Source organism: Triticum aestivum, chromosome 2A, assembly GCF_018294505.1.
Source record: "Triticum aestivum cultivar Chinese Spring chromosome 2A, IWGSC CS RefSeq v2.1, whole genome shotgun sequence".
NCBI lineage: Eukaryota > Viridiplantae > Streptophyta > Magnoliopsida > Poales > Poaceae > Triticum > Triticum aestivum.
In genome coordinates this window covers 236852336-236874670 of record NC_057797.1, presented here as the reverse complement: position 1 = coordinate 236874670, position 22335 = coordinate 236852336, and the positions used below count along the sequence as shown (strand labels likewise).

The following is a 22335-nucleotide window of genomic DNA, read 5'->3' as shown; positions in this document are numbered from 1 at the left end:
CAAAGTGGCTCACTTTCTGCCTATCAAAGAGTCGATCACTGCAGCTCAATTGGTGGAACTCTATACCTCTCGGATTGTCTCTCTGCACGGTATTCCACAAGTGATCTCTTCAGACTGTGGCAGCATTTTTACCTCCAAGTTTTGGGATTCTTTTCAGAAGGCCATGGGCACTAACATCCGCTTCAGCACAGCTTTCTATCCGCAAACTAGCGGTCAAGTCGAGCGTGTCAACCAGATTCTTGAAGATATGCTCAGGGCTTGTGTGATCTCCTTCGGCATGAAGTGGGAGGATTGTCTTCCTTATGCTGAATTCTCCTACAACAACAGTTTTCAAGCAAGTTCGGGCAAGGCCCCATTTGAAATTCTGTATGGCAGGAAGTGCCGTACCCCTCTCAACTGGTCTGAAACCGATAAACGTCAGCTTTTGGGTAATGACTTAATCACAGAGGCAGAGGAAATGTGCAAAGTCATTCGCGATAACCTCAAAGCAGCCCAATCCCGCCAGAAGAGCTACTATGATAGTAAGCACCGTGATTTGGCTTTCGAGATCGGAGATCATGTTTACCTCTGTGTCTCTCCTATGAAAGGTACTCGTCGCTTCAGTATCAAAGGGAAGCTTGCCCCCAGATACGTGGGACCTTTCAAGATTGTCAGCAAGAGAGGCGACCTCGCCTATCAACTCGAGCTTCCTTCAAACTTTGCAAATGTTCATGACGTGTTCCAATCCCGCGGAGCCACATGGCGCCGTGCCCACTTCACCGCCTCCCGCCGCCACCGGCCCGCGGGTCCCGCGTCAGGCCCGCGGGGCCCATTCCCCTCTGCCATCTCCCGCCGCCCGACCCTGCCGACGCCGTCCCCGACTCCGGTCGCCGCCCTCCGACGACCACGACTCCGGCCGACCTCCTCCTCTCCGGCGAGTTCTTCGACCGCTACAGTAACTCCGGCGAAGCCCCGGCGACGAACCTCGGGGCACGTGCAAACCCTAGATCTGTGGGTGGTGTTTTTTTTTCTAAGTCCCTGTTTCCATAGATCCATATGCTCTTGTTCATCGTGTCGTATCTCCGTATCCGTAACTCCGTTTTTGGCATATAGCATATCAAAATGTTCATCTCAGAGAGTACATCATTTCATTCCATTGCATCATTTTAATTTGAGTTCATCTTGATGCCCAAAATGCTGTTAGAAGACGGCTACTTGAGATAATTGTCAGATCTGCTGCTCCATTTAGCTATTTGTCATTTTTGCCATGATTAATGTGTGCATGATATGCCCTGATGCTCTTCATATGTTTTGTTAAGGGTTTTGTCATCTTTCTAGAGGTGAAACCCATGCATTTTTGTGATGTGCGTGGTGACTAGCACAAGCTTGCAAAGTGGTGCACTTGGTAATTCTGATTTCAGGGACTTGGCATTTCCACTAAGTCCTTGATCTGTTTATCTCATATGGCCATATGTTCATGTTGTTTCCTAGAGATCCGTGCCTCTTTTGAGAATGATCAGTAAGGATGTTTTGTTAATCTTGTAGTGCTCTATCCATCCATGTCTTTGTTTGCAATTATGGAGTACCCTAGGTTGAGTCAATCGAGCTCTACTTTTGCTACTTTGTGAATCTGGGCAGATTGTCAACTTGTTTGCAATTTTGCCGATGATGTTGTAGTTGATCCGTGCATGCTATGCTATTGTTCTTGCCATGTCTAGCTTGCATTTTGTGTATTATTGATGTGTGTATGCTTAGCTTGTCATGACTTGCACTGTAGTGAGTGCATCGAGCTCGTAAACATGCCTACTTGAGTTATGTTTCAGCATGCTCCAGTTTTCACTAAGTCTGTGATCTGATTATGTTTTTGCTATGTTCACATGCTTGCAATTGTATTTTCTGATCCCTTTTGGCTCAAGGTCACTAAGGGACTTTAGTTAAGATCTTTGAATAGCTCCATGTCATGCTTTACTTTGCCATGTTCAGGTCCTATATCATGTAGTTTTGTTGCTCCGAAGAGAGCTACCTGATCTGAAATTCCAGACAAGTGTTAATTTCACCAAGTCTGAGATCTGTTTGCCATATGCATTTTTGCCATGCTTGTTTGAACCTGTTAATGGATGAATTGGCCGTAGCTCAGTGCTAGACTTTTGTTAAGCATCATGAATGCATCCCTGCCATGTATTTTTTTTGTCTTGTTTGAGTGTTGTACCTTGTTCATCTCATTGCATTTAGATGGCTACTTGCTGTAAATCGCAGACCAGTGCCATATTTGAATCGCTTGCCATTTCCAAACCGTAACTCCGATTCCGGCGTTCTTTATATCGTTTTCAAGCGATTTCATCTCATCTTTCCAGTGGCACGCTTGGATTTACAAGTTGAGGCCAGGTTCTTGCTTTCCCTTGTCAAATCTTGCATATGCATCCCGCATCGCATCCCGCATAGCATACCATCTTTGCATCATTTTGTTTGTTCCTTGCACGTGGTTGATTGTGTCCTTGTTGCTTGCTTGTCTTGTTTGGGTAGAGCCGGGGGACGAGTTCACTAATGAGGAGCCCGTTGAGTTTGCTTTCGAGGATCCAGTCAACTATGACAACTGTGCAGGCAAGATGATTATACCCTCGAAATCACTACTATCTTTGCTATGCTAGATTGCTCGCTCTTTTGCTATGCCAATGCTACGATGCCTAACACTTTCTTTCAAGCCTCCCAAATTGCCATGTCAAACCTCTAACCCACCTTGTCCTAGCAAACCGTTGATTGGCTATGTTACCGCTTTGCTCAGCCCCTCTTATAGCGTTGCTAGTTGCAAGTGAAGAATGGAGGCCGTTCCTTGTTGGAACATTATTTTACTTGTTGGGATATCATTATATTATCTTGTTATCTTAATGCATCTATATACTTGGTAAAGGGTGGAAGGCTCGGCCTCTCGCCTAGTGTTTTGTTCCACTCTTGCCGCCCTAGTTTCCGTCATATCGGTGTTATGTTCCCGGATTTTGCGTTCCTTACGCGGTTGGGTTATAATGGGAACCCCTTGATAGTTCGCCTTGATTAAAGCTTTTCCAGCAATGCCCAAACTTGGTTTTACCATTTGCCAACTAGCCTCTTTTTCCCTTGGGTTTTCGGAGCCCGAGGGTCATCTTATTTTAACCCCCCACCCCGGCCAGTGCTCCTCTGAGTGTTGGTCCACCTGTCAGCTGCCGGTGGCCACCAGGGGCAACTCTGGGTTGGCCTACCCGTACCTAAGACAATCTGAGTGTGCCCTGAGAACGAGATATGTGCAGCTTCTATCGGGATTTGTCGGCACATTCGGATGGTGTTGGTGGTCTTGTTTTAACTGTCGAAGTGTCTTGAAGAACCGAGATACCGAGTCTGATCGGAATGTCTTGGGAGGAGGTCTATTCCTTCGTTGACCGTGAGAGCTTGTCATGGGCTAAGTTGGGACTCCCCTGCAGGGATTTGAACTTTCGAAAGCCGTGCCCGCGGTTATGGGCAGATGGGAATTTGTTAATGTCCGGTTGTAGATAACTTGAACCTTAACTTAATTAAAATGAATCAACCGTGTGAGTTACCGTGATGGCCTCTTCTCGGTGGAGTCCGGAAAGTGGACACGGTGTTGGAGTAATGTTTGCGCAGGTTGCTCTCTAGTTTCTCGCTCGCGCTTTGCCTCCTCTTCTCACTCTCTTTTGCGAATAAGTTAGCCACCATATTTGCTAGTCGCTTGCTGCAGCTCCACATATTTACCTTGCCTTACCTATAAGCTTAAATAGTCTTGATCGCGAGGGTGCGAGATTGCTGAGTCCCTGTGGCTCACATATTACTATTACACCAGATGCAGGGCCTGATGATTCCGCTCCAGAAGACGCGTTTGAGCTCAAGTGGGAGTTCGACGAGGACTCTCAACGTTACTATGTTTCCTTTCCTGATGATCAGTAGTGGTGCCCAGTTGGGGGTGATCGGGACCGTGTCGCATGTTGGGTTCTCTTTTATTTTGGCGCCGTAGTCGGGCCATGAGTGATTGTTTCATGTAATTTATTTATGTACTTGATTGATGTGGCGAGTGTAAGCCAACTATGTTATCTCCCCTTTTATTATCTATACTACATGGGATGTTGTGAAGATTGCCTAACTTGCGACATATGCCTTCAATGCGATTATGCCTCTAAGTCGTGCCTCGACACGTGGGAGATATAGTCGCATCGAGGGTGTTACACGGGTGGTGCTGCGGGGCAGGGGCGGTGCGCGCCAGGCGAGGAGGCAGACGACGTGGGGGAGGAGGAGGTGGTGGGCCCTGTGGGGGCGGAACGATGTCGAGCCGCGGCAGGCGGGTGCCGGATTGGAAGGCGCGAGCACCATTAAGCAGAGCGCGCGAGCACGGAGGGGCATCGGCGGCAGGATGGGGAGGAGCAGTGACGTTGGAAAGACAAGGGAGTTTTTTTGGGGGGGGGGGGTGTTTATGGGAAAGACAAGGAAGTTGTGGTGCGGTGCGGTGTGGTAGCGCATGATGATTAGCTATAGCGCAGGGTGTCATACCTACGCTACTATTATAAATTTAGTAGTAGTGCGGTTTTTGTACCCACGCCACTACTATTGCATGCTCCGGTGGCACGGTCAGGATCACTTAGTAGTAGCGCGGGAAAGGTAAAGCCACGCTACTACTAATCTTTAGTAGTAGCGCACTTTTTTTCCCGCGCTACTACTACTTAGTAGTAGCGCGGGGCGTATAACCCAAGCTACTAGTAAATGATTGTCTATAAGGGTTTTCCTAGTAGTGCGCACATAACAAGCATGCTCATCTAAGGATTTTCCCTCAACTAAGTTAGTTGGGGTTTCCGCATGAGCACATAGGGATCGAAGATTATCCAAGTAATAAGCTTCAGCAGTGTGATAGATTTTGAGTGGTTCTTCAACCATTCGTTTAGTAGGTACAACTATTTTTTTTGGTATTCTGTGTTTCCTACCCATAACTAAAGATAGAAAACAACTAAGAATAGCAAATAAAAATTACTTAGTGATAAAGCAAACAAGCACACACGAGAATATTCACCCCACGCTATTGCTCCCCGGCAACGGCGCCAGAAAAAGGTCTTGATAACCCACAAGTATAGGGGATCGCAACAGTTTTCGATAAGTAGGAGTGTCAAACCCAATGAGGAGCTAAAGGTAGAACAAATATTCCCTCAAGTTCTATCGACCACCGATACAACTCTACGCACGCTTGACGTTTGCTTTACCTAGAACAAGTATGAAACTAGAAGTACTTTGTAGGTGTTGTTGGATAGGTTTGCAAGATAATAAAGAGTACGTAAATAAAAAGTAGGGGATGTTTAGATAAAGAAACGATAAAGTAAATATAGCGAGTTTGGGAAAGTGGTGGTAGGAGTTGCGAAATTGCCCCTAAGCAATTGACTACTTTAGTAGACCGATAGCAAGTATTATGTGGGACAGGCCACTGCTAGCATGTCATCCCTGACTTGGAACTCTATGCACTTATGATTGGAACTATTAGCAAGCATCCACAACTACTAACGTTCATTAAGGTAAAACCCAACCATAGCATTAAGATAAATTGGTCCCCCTTCAATCCCGTATGCATCAATATCTATGCTAGGTTGAAGCTTCTGTCACTCTTGCCCTCCAATACATAGTCCTATCAACATACAACTAACCCTATGGTGTGATCCACGCGCGCTCTCATATGATGGGCACCAAAGGACAGCAACATAACCACAAGCAAATTAAATCAATCATAGCAATTCATCAACCACCGATAGGACAACAAAAATCTACTCAGACATCATAGGATGGCAACACATTATTGGATAATAATATGAAGCATAAAGCACCATGTTCAAGTAGAGGGTATAGCAGGTTGTGAGAGTGGACCGCTGTAGATAGAGGGGGGAAGGTGATGGAGATGTTGGTGAAGATGGCGGAGGTGTTGGAGTAGATCGCGGTGATGATGATGATGGCCACGGCAGCGTTCTGGCGCCACCGGAAGAGAAGGGGAGAGGGGGCCCCTTCGTCTTCTTCTTCCTTGACCTCCACCCTAGATGTGAGAAGGGTTTCCTCTCTGGTCCTTGGCCTCCATGGCATGGGAGGGGCGAGAGCCCCTCCGAGATTGGATCTGTCTCTCTGTCTCTCTCTCTGTTTCTGCGTTCCCAGATTCTTCCCTTTCACCGTTTCTTATATTCCCAGAGATCTGTAACTCCGATTGGGCTGAAATTTTAACACGATCTCTATCCGGATATTAGCTTTCTTGCGGCGAAAGAAGGGCATCAACCGCCTTACGGGTGGCCCTCGAGGGTTAGGGGCGCGCCCCCCTGCCTCGTGGCCACCTCGGGCACCGTCTCGCGTGGATTTTTCTTCCCAAAAATAATATATATTCCAAAAAAATCTCCGTCGGTTTTTATCCCGTTTGGACTCTGTTTGATATGGATATTCTGTGATACAAAAAACATGCAACAAACAGGAACTGGCACTGGGCACTGGATCAATATGTTAGTCCCAAAAATAGTATAAAAAGTTGCCAAAAGTATATGAAAGTTGTAGAATATTGGCATGGAACAATCAAAAATTATAGATACGACGGAGATGTACCAGATCATTTTTTGATATGAAAATGTAAATCGATAAAACATTCTATGATACATTAACTAATTGAATCAATTTTTAAGGAGGATAGATAGATCCATTCATGCATGGCTGCATGAATACATGTATGTATTGTAACATTTTTTGCTTTACATATTTTTTGCTTGTCCACTATTGTTTTCTGATTGTTTTTATGCATGTCTACGGTTCCATGAACTAAATTATTTGCATGCTTACATGAACTAAATTAGTTGCATGTCCATGGTTGCGGATCCAAAAAAATTGCGCCCTAATAGAAGAGCCCATAAGTCATTGAAGAGAATACTTTCTCAACTCCAGCTGTAGCTACTGGTTGGATTAGAACCAATTTAAGAAGCTCTCGGTGCTCAACAAACACCTACTAGATAGGGTGACCTACTAGCTACTAGTAGATCAGAGAAAGAAGGAGACATGGGAGAGCATTGCTACTGACTAGGGCCTAGATACATGCATGCATGCCTACATGCAGCACACCTATATATGATCTTTTTTGCAAAAATATTTGGGTGTACACTTGCATGTCCATAGTGGAATCTTCCTTTTATTAGTAACACATAGATCAACTAGATAGAACGTCAAGCACGATATATATCAACTAACCCATATCAAGTAGATAGAACACATCAATTAGTAGCATAAGTAGTAGTATTGCATGAACTAGATAGTACCATTACAACCTAGATAGATCAACCCAAGCATGACATAGATAGTACCATTACAACTTACATAGATAGATCAACCCAACACGACATAGATAAAATGGGACCCTAGATAAGATAACACATGGCACCTAACACCACCGGCTTGCTTGCTTGCTCCAAGGCCAACTCCTTCACTCGTCATCGTCAGTGCGGTACGGGAGGGTGTGCATGCGTTCATCGATGGGGAAGACGCTGACAAAATCCATGAAGATGTTGTATGTGGTGAATGCGATGAACTCGCATCCACACCAAAAACACAATCGAGGAGGTGGTAGGCATCGAAGGGGTTGGTGAACCTCACGAGAAGCCCGATAGGATAGCCGTTGTTACTAACCTCTTCAACTTGGAACATGACCGGAGAGCCCCTCGGGAGGTGGAGGTAGCCGGCGGAGAGGAAGTACTCAGTTAGCCCCCTTGTACCCCTCCACCTCGAGATCTCCCACACCCACAGGGTATTCTCCACTTGGACCCTGGCAGGGTAGAGCCTCTCGGGGACGGTGGGCGGCATAACCGTATGCGGCCCCGGTGAAGTGCATCTTCACTTCCATCGGGTGGTCTTGGGATGGCCTGTGGTGAAGAAGGGGCTGGGTGGGCAGATGGGAGATGAAGGAGAGTGATAGGAAGATGTAGTCTTGGGTGTGCTTAAATAGTCGGGGTGCACCGTTTTGTTTTCCTGTCCATCATGGTAGTAATGGCATGGGAAACGGGCAATGTGGCATCGAGTGTGTACACGCGCATGGCAATGGTAGCTAATGGTCTGCGTGGCACATGGGCCATTAAAATGCATCGAAAGATGAGCTTCTGTGTGCCTGCTGTGACGGTCAGGCATCCAATAAAATAGCCATAATATGAAGGTCGAGCATGCTCGATGGCGGAGCGCGTGCACGCAACATCGAGCGCTACGAGGGCTGGCAGCATAGGGCTGCGCGCGCATGCATGCATGCTCTTTAGGCTCGTTTGGATCAATGCAATGTCCATTGGTCCAACGGGTGGGCCAATTTTAATTAAGCCCAACAACGCATGGCAGGCCTGCTCAATCTTATCCAACATAAAAAAGGGGCTAAAAAGACCAATCAATGAAAGCGCAACCCGCGGATCTGTGACGTGGCTCCAGATCCAGACTGTTGCTTCAGTTCACATCCATCCAATGGTCCAGAATGTTGCATGTTATAATATCCAGCATCATCGAATCAGCCAATCATAGTGCATCCCATGGATTGCTGACCTAGCCCTAGTGCCTATTCCAGACCATCCATTCACATCGATCCAATGGTCCGGACGGGTGCGGGGTTTCGAGAGGTTTTGATGGGGTTTTGAGAGGTTTTCAAGGGTTAGGGTTGAGCATAACTAATTCAAAAAATAAAAATAAAAATATAAAACTTGTGCCGATCATCGTTCTATGTGACTAAGTTGCTAGGAGAAAATAAGAAACTTAGAATACAAATATTTTCATGAAAAAAACCTTCACAAAAGATGGCTATCAAGAACGAGGTTGTAGGGTTTTCAAGAGAAATGAGCTAGGGTTTAGCGTTAAGCATGTCATACTTTATCGAGACGATCCCATATTAGGAAGGACTCTCATATACACATACTAGATGTCAAGTTTCCTTTTTGGCTCAATTAGACAAGGTCGAAAAAAAACTTGCTTACAAATGGGGCTGTTTACCCTAGCTTCGGAGGGGTTTTGTAACACCCACAATGCGGCTATATCTCCCACGTGTCGAAGCACGACTTAGAGGCATAACCGCATTGTAGGCATGTCGCAAGAGGGGTAATCTTTACACATCCCATGTACTGAATAAGAAAGAGGTACATAGTTGGCTTACAATCACCACTTCACACAATGCATGAATATAGCATTACATCATCCAGATATAATCAAGGTCCGACTATGGAACCAAAACAAAAGAAGACCACCCCTAATGCTACAGATCCCCGATCGCCCCAACTGGGCTCCACTACTGATCGACTAGAAACGAACCAACACAACGAACAAGATCTTCATCGAGCTCCTCCTTGAGCTCGGTTGCATCACCTGTACGGTATCACCGGCACCTGCAACTGGTTTTGGAAGTAATTTGTGAGTCACGGGGACTCAGCAATCTCACACCCTCGCGATCAAGACTATTTAAGCTTATGGGTAGGGAAAAGGTATGAGGTGGAGCTGCAGCAAACACTAGCATATATGCTACGCAAATGAGAGCGAGAAGAGAAGGCAAAGCACGGTCGTGAGCTAGAAGTGATCAAGAAGTGATCCTGAAACTACTTACGTTCAAGCATAACTCCAACACTGTGTTCACTTCCCGGACCCCGCCGAGAAGAGACCATCATGGCTACACACGCGGTTGATGCATTTTAGTTAAGTTAAGTGTCAAGTTTTCTACAACCGGACATTAACAAATTCCCATCTGCCCATAACCGCGGGCATGGCTATCGAAAGTTCAAAACCCTGGAGGGGTGTCCCAACTTAGCCCATCACAAGCTCTCACGGTCAACAAAGGATATTCCTTCTCCCAGGATGACCCGATCAGACTCGTAATCCCGGTTACAAGACATCTCAACGATGGTAAAACAAGACCAGCAAGACCACCCGCTGTGCCGACAAATCCCGATAGGAGCTGCACATATCTCGTTCTCAGGGCACACCAGATAAGCTAAGCGTACAGGACCCGACGTAACCCAAGTTGCCAAGGGATGGCCCTGCACGGTCCTCTAGTTTGGACCAACACTCAGAGGAGCACTAGCCCGGGGGTTTAAAATAAAGATGACCCTTGAGTCTGCAGAACCCAAGGGAAAAATGCTTAGGTGGAAAATGGTAAAACCAAGGTCGGGCCTTGCTGGAAGAGTTTTATTCAAGGCGAACTGTCAAGGGGTTCCCATTATAACCCAACCGCGTAAGGAACGCAAAATCAAGGAACATAGCACCGTTATGACGGAAACTAGGGCAGCAAGAGTGGAACAAAACACCAGGCATAAGGCCGGGCCTTCCACCCTTTACCAAGTATATAGATGCATTAATTAAAATAAGAGATATTGTGATATCCCAAACATGTTCCAACATGGAACAAACTCCAATCTTCACTTGCAACTAGCAATGCTATAAGAGGGGCTGAGCAAAGCGGTAACATAGCCAAACAACGGTTTGTTAGGACAAGGTGGGTTAGAGGTTTGACATGGCAATATGGGAGGCATGATATAGCAAGTGGTAGGTATCGCGGCATAGGAATAGCAATAGAGCGAGCAACTAGCAAGCAAAGATAGAAGTGATTTCGAGGGTATTGTCATCTTGCCTGAGATCCCGCAAGGAAGAAGAACGAGTCCATGAAGAAGACAAACGGTCGTAGTCGAACGGATCCTCACAAACATGACGTTATTGGAACCAACCGGAAGAAGCAACACCGGAAAGAAGTACACAACATAGTAAACAACCAACACATGAACATGGCATGATGCAGCATCAAGTATGATGCATGTCCGGTTTAATGAAGCATGGCATGGCAAAGTGCACAAACAATCCTACAAATTAAGTGGAGCTCAATATGCAACTCCGATGCATATTGACAAAACACCACATGACTTATTTAGTTTGATCTCGTTTATGTACTCAACAATATTAAATGTTGTTAGCATGGCAAGTGGTGAAGCATAATGAAACTATCTATCTAGGCAAGTTTAAATGAGGCCGGAACAACAAAACAACAAGTCCGAAAACCCCTCATATGCATATTTTAGGTTTGGTACTGATCTCCCCTAAACACAATTTTAGAGTTGTTAAACATGCAAAGCAAGTACATCATGTTAAACTAGGCAAATTTCTACCCCATTTACATATAAAGTTTGTTAGGTTTGGAGCTACGATTATTTAGTTATGAATTAAATCATTTTAGCATGCTATATGAGCAAATTTAATCAAACATCATTTTGAGAATTTCAAACATGGATGAAAGTGGCATATTATGAAACTAGATAGAAATCTAAGCATATTTCATATATAAAGTTTTTCCATCTGATGCACAGTTTGAGATATATGATATGCATGAAGTTTGAGGGCTTTTCTGCAAAACTGTTTTAACTGGATAAAAGTGAAAATCGCAGCAGCAGGAATAAAACACTATGGGCCGAAACATAGCAGGCTGGACCAACAGAGAAAAAAAACAAAAGGGGGGCACTGGGGGCCTCACCATGGGCTTTGGCCCAAGGCGGTGGAGAGGAAGCCCGGTTGGCCGGGAGGGGGAAGCTGCTTGGGACGGCCTTGCTGCGTTCCCTGGCGCGTAGCGGGGGCGCGGTCAACGGGCGCTCGTCGATCCCTTGACTTCCTCGTGTACAAAGACGAGCGGGAGGAACAGAAGCAGGACACGACGGCGGCAGCGGGGACTGCAGGACGAGCTGCTCCGGCGGAAGAGGCGCAGGGACCTGGGGGCACCGGCGGCGGGATCCAGGCGACGGGACAGAGGGGGCGCGAGCGGGGCTCTCGCCGAGGTCGTCCGGGAAGCAGAGCAGCGGCGCGACACAGAGCAGCAGAGGGGCTTGCGGCGGAGCTCGGTGCCTCGTCTCGCTGGAAGACGAACGGGACGGTGGCGGCCTTGACGCGATCCCGGCGACGCGGACGGTGTGAGGAGGAGCGGAGGCTGCCTGCTCTGGGCGGCGGCTTGCGAGGACTTGGCCGGCGAGGAGGGATCGAGGAGCTCGGGCTCCTACCTCCTGGACGAGGGGAAGGATCGGGCGCAGGGGCGGAGGCATGTTATGGACACCGGTGTCACTGGCACCGGGTAAAATACGCATTTACCTTATACAAAGTCCAGATTTTTAGGCTGGACACCGGTAACTTTTGGACCTGGACACCGGCCAGCCCAGCGACTGACAAACACAAGCGAGGCAGTCCAGCCCATCTACGTAATGCCCACTCATGAAACGATCGATTAATCCTTGGTCCCTGTATGTGCGCGTGTTGAAAGAAAAAAACACTATCGATCTGATTAATCGATCCCCAATACGGCTGTACCTTATCTATACGTGCGCCTGTTCGGTTACTCATCCGCCCGGCTTCTGCGCCTCAACCCTCACAGCATCGCCCGTCTCGGCCCTTCTCCGTCGCGCGGCCAGCCGCCGGTCCGCCCAGTCACCATTGTTCAAGCATCGCTAGCCGGCGACCTGAACCCTCGCCCAGTCATGGATTGTTGAAAGTTTGATGTACGTCTCGACTTCAACTCAGCACTTGGTAATTGCCGATCTCTTTCAAATCTGAAATCTCAGCTGTGTGTAGGAATTACAAAAAAAATTAAGTTCTATTTTTCTAAGTGTATGGCTAGGGTCGTAAAATTTAAAGCTATTACAATTGGAAACAATTCGCTGTGATTCATATCTAACCAGGGGAGGATTATTTATGCAACAACGGCGAGACACAATGTTGAGTAAGTTTAAGTCCTTAATCGTATCATTCGATCGATACATTTTGTTTATTGTTTATGCTCTTGCATATGCAAACACAAATAATGTAACTCGTATATTTTTGCTAAAACAGTAATAATTAATCACAGGAGAATTTATAGAAAGGTTTCTTAAATAATATTGTAAATCGTTCATTGTTTGGCGTTCTTAGGCTTGTTCAAATTTGCATAATCAACTAGTATTTCAAATGGAAGTGAACAATTTATTTTGATAAGAAATCTCGTTGCCATATAATTAGCGTTCTTGGTGTGTTATTTTACATTATTGCTTGGTGTCCATCCTTATATATATGATGTGCACGTGCACGTGGACACCGGGACATTTTTGTTCTGGATCCGCCCCTGATCGGGCGTGAGGTCCCTTGCTCGGCTGCTGCACGCACGGGAACGAGGAGGCAAGAGGATCGGGCATCGGGGCCGGAACCGATGCAGAGGAGGTCACAGGCGAGGCGGGGGAAGACGACGGCAGCAGCTGCTTGCGAACACAGCGCCCATGGCTGTTCCTGTTGCAAGAAGAAAACGAGGGAGATGAGCACCAGAGAGAGAACCAGGGAAGAACGAAGAGATGGACCGGGGACGCGGGGTCCTGCTGGAGCGGCGGCTTGCTGCGGTGGTGGATCGGGCAGAGCAAATCGGGGAGGAGCAGTGGGGAGCGTTGGTTGGTGGGTGGAGGAAAACAAGGAGAATGGATCCCGAGGTGGATCGAGACCGGGTGGCGGCGGCGACAGGGACAAAAGTCCTAGAATTTAGGGTTTCGCAAAATAGTCTAGTGGTTGATCTATATATAGCAAGTTGGTTAGGTTAGGGGCTATCTTGTCCCTCTGATCAAAATTGGACGGTCAGGGAAAATAGGCTATGGAGTCCAAATAAAAAAACGGTGATGTTTTATAGATGTTTGGGGATGATCCGGACCCAACGGTGACGACTGTCCGGATCGGGTCCGGGACAACTCTCGGACGCGCGCGATGGGCCGATGCACTGTGCAAGGAGGGGGTTTCGGGGCCTGTGGGTTGGTAGCGGATTGTGCCGAAAGCATGGGACTGAGAGAAGAGAAGAGAGAGACCCAACGACTGTTTCCGGAGACCGAAAATGTCTGACGAAAAGACCAGCTATAATGTCGCTATAGTTATCCGTTGGGGCGTCAAACGGACTCCGAATGTGATGAAACTTGCCGGGCGGCCTACCTACACTATAATAAGACCGCATGCCAACTTTCAACCCATTCTGAGAACATTTTCCGGCCACTTATAAAATAATATTCGAACGTGCCGCGGGCGCGTGCGAGTGTGTCTGGGCTCAGAACGGATAACGGATGGAACTGGGGGAACCCGGACGGATGCATGTTTTGAAAACATGCAGATGCAATGCGGATGATGACATGACAAGATGCGCCACGCAAGCAAATGACAAGGCAACAACGGCGAATAACTGGAAGACACCTGGCGCAACGGTCTCGGGCGTCACAACACTCCACCACTACGAGAGGATCTCGTCCCGAGATCTAGAATGGCACCAGAGAGAAATGAAAGAGGAAGAGAAGAGGTAAAACTAAGTTGCTTGATGACAATTGAGTGAAACCAAAGAACCTTGAGAGGTTGAACAAAACGAAAGAAAGAATACAACGAAGATGAACAAAGTCAAAAACACTCCGTTAGAAAAGAGGAACAAGTAACATTACTAGAACCTTGTAGGTTGAAAGACATCAAGAAAGGGTGCAATGGATAAGAAGTACATGCAAGCACTCCGGTTGAAACGAGATGTACAAGAAACAATAACGATTAATTACGACAACACTCCGGTTGGAAATGGAAGGTAAGAATATGAACTTGGCAAAATGAGAGGACACGACGCTCCGATTAAAAGGATAAGCACGAAAAGAACACGATCCTCACCATTCGAGATGATGATTGAAAAGAGCAACATTACAATGCCTCTGGGAGAAATTAAAGAATGGAATGAATGAACGGAGGGAAACACGATCTTGGGAGAGCACGCTTACGACAAATGCTGGAACAGAGTCGTTATATTATCAACAATGAAAGGATAAGCTTTAAGTGGGCTTATGGAGAACATCTCAAAACTGAGGTGAAATTCTGCCACTAACGGAAATGATAGATTTGATTGAGGTCAACAAGGAGACGAGAAAACTATTTCACCGGGAGGATAAATGAATAACTTGGGTCATTTATAAGCACCATAATAGCAAAAATCCTTAGGGAAGGCTTAAGGTGAAATATAACCCAAGATAACTCCAAAGAAGAGAAAGATTGGTTGAAAAGATGTCTTGAGCGAAGAGAAAATGATGGTTTTAGATGTGTCACTCTTGAAAACTTGTGAATCATGAAACATGAAGGAAAATTATCAACAATGACATAACACCACCTCAAAAGATGAGATATGAAAGAATTGCACTTTGGAATGCAAGATGAAGAATCCTTGAGCTCCTCTTGGCGAACACTTCGAGAACGAATTAAATCCTTGTTGAACCACCATGTTGAGCCTCCATGAAGAACTCTGGATAGGAAATGATAACATAAAAGAATTGAAGGTTTGAAGCAAATATGATTGAAGCCTTGTAATGGTTAGATGGAGCTTCGCGATGATATAACCGAGAAAAACTCGGAACTCTGGAAAGAAAGTTGAACAATTGAAATCAAGAATTTTGATGAACCTCCGGAATAAGGAATTGAATTTACTCGATGAAACAAGAATAAGAATTACATTATGCTTATCCTTCACCAATTTAAATTGATGACAAGTAACGGATTTGGTATACTACTTATTCACGTAGTAAGGATTAAGAAGAGATATGGCGCAAACTTGAGACGATCTTCGATGATCCACCGGTAGGATGAAGAACGAATGAATCTGTATGACAACAAAGGAGAAGAACTCTTGAATGAACCACCGTAAGAATAGAAAACGATCAAGGAAAAGATACAGAAACACTGAGAAGAATTAGCACATGAACGAAGATGCTTGAGGGGATTTTGATACAAGTGAACGAAAAGATCACGAGCTGATTAGAGAAAACTTGAATGATGCATCGGTAAGATTTAGAGAATGATAGTTGAAAGCTGGAATGGATAATCCCAAAATGATGGCCTTCGGATAAACAAACTGAAAGACTCTTGAAATGCTCCGAATGGATGAAAAGAATTCCCACAATCAAAACAATTATGAGAGGATGGCCTCAAACTAGAACCACGAATCTCTGAGAAAACGGATAAGATATGGAGGAAAAACTCTTCTTCGGTATTCAAAATCCGAGAATGACGACAAGAAACACCACCAAGAATTGTTGAGGCACTCCGGAATTAAAATTGGAAAGGTTGAACCAACGATGAAAAGAATTTGAAAGATCTTGGTGAAAGACATTTGACTGATGATAATTCATTCTTACGCCAAACTTTAAAGATTAGAGAATAGCTCCGGTAAAATGAGAAGAGTCAGGTAAGATCCTGGGAATAGACCTGTGGGTTAGGGCCCACTCAAAAGAAACACTGTTGAATGATTTAAAAGATAGATTGCGCCGGTTGAGTTAAATGACTTGAATGAGATAACATTCTCGAAAGATCTTGAATGAATGAGAATAAACACTAGCATCTTCTGAGATATCTTCAGCACTCCAGAACAAACGAATAGCGAGAGGTGAATGATTAAGAATTGCACCGGCATGAGAAAGCATTGAAACGAGGAAAGGATATGATCAACAAAGCTTGACTTGAAACCACCGGAGATGAAAAGAATGAAGAATGACGAACTTGAAGCTCCATTAGAATCTTCATGAGAATCACCGGATAAGAACATTGACAGAAAAGGAATGGAGAGGCTTCCCATCAATAAAAGGATACTTGAATAAGAAATCTGAGTCCTTGAAGAAAAAGGGTGGGAGGATGGGAAAACAAAGAAAACTTTGAGACGGATGAAACAAACACCGTTGACGAAAAATTTGAGTTGATCTTGCGGATGTTGAAAATGATCGGATCCACTTGAATAGAGACACACCGGTTCAGAAGAAATTGAGATGGCAAACTCGACGATCAAGAAGGATTGGTATTCACGTAAAAATATGAGAACACCGCTTAGAAAAGGTATGGAATCAACACTTGCATTGAAGCAACTCGAATACCACAACTGAAAACAAATCAAAGGATTGGCTTGCAGAATAAGCCGGAACAAACATATGATAGAGATTTTGTCCGAAGTTTTCGTGGTGGGGCCCACACGGGATCGATCGTACAACACCATCATGTACAAGGCAGTGCACATGACATAGGAAGTGTCCCCGAGTCAGCATAGCCAAGGACTCTTTAAGACACAACGAGACCACTGTAAAACCAACCGTGGATAGGCGGACCACTAGACGTCGAACCCCAATTTCATATCATGCATCTGTCGGAAAGATATCCTAAGAGCTACTTGAATTCCCACTTATAAACTCCCGAAACTTTCTAGTTATGCAATCAGGTGTTGGGGATACAGGGGAAGCATAATATCTCACCCAAAACTAACAAATCCTACATCCAGCTGTATCCATCCTTCAACACATAACCAAGAAACCTTCGGAAGTCGTTTACCTCAACCTTCGAAAAGCATCCGTTATACGAGTTATGGCAATACTCCCGAACTCCCGCCCCAGTACTGGGTGGCGTCGAGGTTATCTCACCAACAACTGCATAAAAGAGATTTTCGATGTCGGCGAACTCAGGTATTCCAGAACTGCAACGATAAAATTGTGACGACAACACCTCAGAGCTCAACTCCCCGGGACACTGCCACAACCCCTAAATGTCAGGAGGCACCAAGAACAATGTTCTCGTCACAAAACCATTGGAACGATTCCAAGATACCCGCGTGATCCTAAATTTTTTTAGTGAAATTTGAGAAGAGAAGAGTCAAAACTCTATGTCAGGAAGCCTCACAAGAGCGACGAATGGACTGGGAGTAAAAAGAATCTGACTCTCCGATATATATAATCCTAAAAGACTCAAAACATTTTGTTCTAGACTCAACAACGCCAGCGATTCGATCAAGCAGGGGGCTCCTATGTCGGGGAAGGCTCTGATTACCAACTTTTTAACACCCACGATGCAGCTATATCTCCCTCAGTCGGAGCATGACTTAGAGGCATAACCGCATTGTAGGCATGTCGCAAGAGGGGTAATCTTTACACATCCCATGTACTGAATAAGAAAGAGGTACAGAGTTGGCTTACAATCGCCACTTCACACAATACATGAATATAGCATTACATCATCCAGATACAATCAAGGTCCGACTACGGAACCAAAACAAAAGAAGACCACCCCTAATGCTACAGATCCCCGATCGCCCCAACTGGGCTCCACTACTGATCGACTAGAAACGAACCAACACAATGAACAAGATCTTCATCGAGCTCCTCCTTGAGCTCGGTTGCATCACCTCTATGGTATCACCGGCACCTGCAACTGGTTTTGGAAGTAATCTGTGAGTCACGGGGACTCAGCAATCTCACACCCTCGCGATCAAGACTATTTAAGCTTATGGGTAGGGAAAAGATATGACGTGGAGCTGCAGCAAGCACTAGCATATATGGTGGCTAACTTATGCAAATGAGAGTGAGAAGAGAAGGCAAAACACGATCGTGAGCTAGAAGTGATCAAGAAGTGATCCTGAAACTACTTACAGTCAAGCATAATTCCAACACCGTGTTCACTTCCCGGACCACGCCGAGAAGAGACCATCATTGCTACACACGCGGTTGATGCATTTTAATTAAGTTAAGTGTCAAGTTTTCTACAACCGAACATTAACAAATTCCCATCTGCCCATAACCGCGGGCACGGCTTTCGAAAGTTGAAAACCCTGCAGGGGTGTCCCAACTTAGCCCATCACAAGCTCTCACGGTCAACGAAGGATATTCCTTCTCCCAGGACGACCCGATCAGACTCAAAATCCCGGTTACAAGACATTCCGACGATGGTAAAACAAGACCAGCAAGACCACCCGCTGTGCCGACAAATCCCGATAGAAGCTGCACATATCTCGTTCTCAGGGCACACCGGATAAGCTAAGCGTACAAGACCCGATGTAACCCAAGTTGCCAAGGGATGGCCCTGCACGGTGCTCTAGTTTGGACCAACACTCAAAGGAGCACTGGCCCGGGGGTTTAAAATAAAGATGACCCTTGAGTCTGCAGAACCCAAGGGAAAAAGGCTTAGGTGGCAAATGGTAAAACCAAGGTCGGGCCTTGCTGGAGGAATTTTATTCAAGGCGAACTGTTAAGGGGTTCCCATTATAACCCAACCGCGTAAGAAACGCAAAATCAAGGAACAAAACACCGATATGACGGAAACTAGGGAGGCAAGAGTGGAACAAAACACCACGCATAAGGCCGAGCCTTCCACCCTTTACCAAGTATATAGATGCATTTATTAAAATAAGAGATATTGAGATATCCCAAACATGTTCCAACATGGAACAAACTCCAATCTTCATCTGCAACTAGCAACGCTATAAGAGGGGCTGAGCAAAGCGGTAACATAGCCAAACAATAGTTTGCTAGGACATGGTGGGTTAGAGGTTTAACATGGCAATATGGGAGGCATGATATAGCAAGTGGTAGGTATCGCGGCATAGGCATAGCAATAGAGTGAGCAACTAGCAAGCAAAGATAGAAGTGATTTCGAGGGTATGGTCATCTTGCCTGAGATCCTGCAAGGAAGAAGAATGAGTCCATGAAGAAGACAAACGGTCGTAGTCGAATGGATCCTCACAAACGCGGCGTTATCGGAACCAACCCGAAGAAGCAACACCGGAAAGAAGTACACTACATAGTAAACAACCAACACATGAACATGGCATGATGCACAATCAAGTATGATGCATGTCCGGTTTAATGAAGCATGGCATGGCAAAGTGCACAAACAATCCTACAAATTAAGTGGAGCTCAATATGCAACTCCGTTGCATATTGACGAAACACCACATGACTTATTTAGTTCGATCTCATTTATGTACTCAACAATATTAAATGTTGTTAGCATGGCAAGAGGTGAAGCATAATGAAACTATCTATCTAGGCAAGTTTAAATGAGGCTGGAACAACAAAACAACAAGTCTGGAAACTCCTCATGTGCATATTTTAGGTTTGGTACTTATCTGCCCTAAACACAATTTTAGAGTTGTTAAACATGCACAGCAAGTACACCATGTTAAACTCGGCAAATTTCTACCCCATTTATATATAAAGTTTGTTAGGTTTGGAGCTACGGTTATTTAGTTATGAATTAAATCATTTTAGCATGCTATATGAGCAAATTTAATCAAACATCATTTTAAGCATTTCAAACATGGATGAAAGTGGCATATTATGAAACTAGACAGAAATCTAAGCATATTTCATATATAAAGTTTTTCCATATGATGCACAGTTTGAGATATATGATATGCATGAAGTTTGAGGGCTTTTCTGCAAAACTGTTTTAACTGGATAAATGTGAAAATCGCAGCAACAGGAAAAAAACACTATGGGCCGAAACATAGCAGGCTGGATGAATAGATAAAAAAACAAAAAGGGGGCACTAGGGGCCTCACCATGGGCTTTGGCCCAAGGCGGTGGAGAGGAAGCCCGGTTGGCCGGGAGGGGGAAGCTGCATGGGCCGGCCTTGCTGCGCTCCCTGGCGCGTGGCGGGGTCTCGGTCAACGGGCGCTCGTCGATCCCTTGATTTCCTCGTGTACAGAGACGAGCGGGAGGAACAGAAGCAGGACACGACAGCGGCAGCGGGGACTGCAGGATGGGCTGCTCCGGCGGAAGAGGCGCAGGGACTTGGGGGCACCAGCAGCGGGATCCAGGCGACGGGACAGAGGGGGCGCGAGCGGGGCTCTCGCTGAGGTCGTCCGAGAAGCAGAGCAGCAGCGTGACGCAGAGCAGTAGAGGGGCTTGCGGTGGAGCTCGGTGCCTCGTCTCGCAGGAAGACAAACAGGACGGTGGCGGCCTTGACGCAATCCCGGCGACGCAGACAGAGTGAGGAGGAGCGGAGGCTGCCTGCTCCAGGCGGCGGCTTGCGAGGACTTGGCCGTCGGGAGGGATCGAGGAGCTCGGGCTCCTACCTCCTGGACGAGGGGAAGGATCGGGCGCGAGGTCCCTTGCTCGGCTGCTGCAGGCAGGGGAACGAGGAGGCATGGGGATCGGGCGTCGGGGCCGGAACCGATGCAGAGGAGGTCACAGGCGAGGCGGGGGAAGACGATGGCAGCTGCTGCTTGTGAACACAGCGGCCATGGTTGTTCCTGTTGCAAGAAGAGAACGATGGACATGAGCACCAGAGAGAGAACCAGGGAAGAACGGGGAGATGGAGCGGGGACGCAAGGTCCTGCTGGAGCGGCGGCTTGCTGCGATGGTGGATCGGGCAGAGCGAATCAGGGAGGAGCAGTGGGGAGCCTTGGTTGGTGGGTGGAGGAAAACGAGGAGAATGGATCCCGAGGTGGATCGAGACCGGGTGGCGGCGGCGACAGGGACAAAAGTCCTAGAATTTAGGGTTTGGCAAAATAGTCTAATGGTTGATCTATATATAGCAAGTTGGTTAGGTTAGGGACTATCTTGTCCCTCCGATCAAAATCAGACGGATAGGGAAAATAGGCTATGGAGTCCAAATAAAAAAATGGTGATGTTTTATAGATGTTTGGGGATGATCCGGACCCAACGTTGACGATTGTCCGGGTCGGGTCCGGGACAACTCTCGGACGCGCGCGAGGGGCCGATGCACTGTGCAAGGAGGGGGTTCCCGGGCCTGGGGGTTGGTAGCGGACTGTGCAGAAAGCTTTGGGCTGAGAGAAGAGAAGAGAGAGAGCTCTCAGAGAGAGAGACCCGGCGACTGTTTTCGGAGACCAAAAACGTCCGACGAAAAGACCGGCTATAATGCCGCTATAGTTATCTGTTGGGGTGTCAAACGAACTCGGAATGCGATGAAACTTGGCAGGTGGCCTACCTACACTATAATAAGACCGCATGCCAACTTTCAAACCATTCGAAGAACATTTTCCGGCCACTTATATTCGGACGTGCCGCGGGCGCGTGCGAGTGTATCTGGGCTTAGAACGGACAACGGACGGAACTGGGCGAACCCGGACGGATGCAAGTTTTGAAAACATGCAGATGCAATGCGGATGATAACATGACAAGATGCGACACGCAAGCAAATGACAAGGCAACAACAGCGAATAACTGGAAGACACCTGGCGCAACGGTCTCGTGGCATCACAGGTTTGAAGCTCATTTGGAGCATATTTTTCATGTCCAAAGTTTTGCATAATAAAAGTGATCCAATAATCACCTAACATGCATAATAGTTCAGAAATCATTGTAACACCAATACCACATACCAAATAACTTCAAATTTGAATTTTGGCTCAAGTTTTTTTTGTCTCAAACTTGAATAGTATTACACCATTACACAAATCCAGGCAAGGTTTTATTTCTACAACATAGTACTGATACACAAGTTTGAACAAATTTTCACTTCAGCTTCTTCTTACCACTCGATTTCTTCCTCTTCTTTTTATCAATGCTTGTTTTTTATTGTACAACACCTAGT

General features: G+C 46.2%; 1 protein-coding gene across 1 annotated transcript in view; it reads right to left on the bottom strand.

Moving 5' to 3' along the window:
* Positions 1-21262, bottom strand: part of LOC123191642 (wiskott-Aldrich syndrome protein homolog 1-like) — a 31804-nt gene extending 10542 nt beyond the window's left edge. The window contains exons 1-2 of the mRNA XM_044604303.1: positions 20339-21262; positions 19519-19571 (exon numbers count right to left, since the gene is read on the bottom strand). Coding sequence (XP_044460238.1) covers positions 19519-19571; positions 20339-20927 — 642 coding nt within the window. The 5' untranslated portion in view covers positions 20928-21262. The remainder of the gene's footprint in view (positions 1-19518; positions 19572-20338) is intronic.
* Between the last annotated feature and the right edge of the window lie 1073 nt (positions 21263-22335).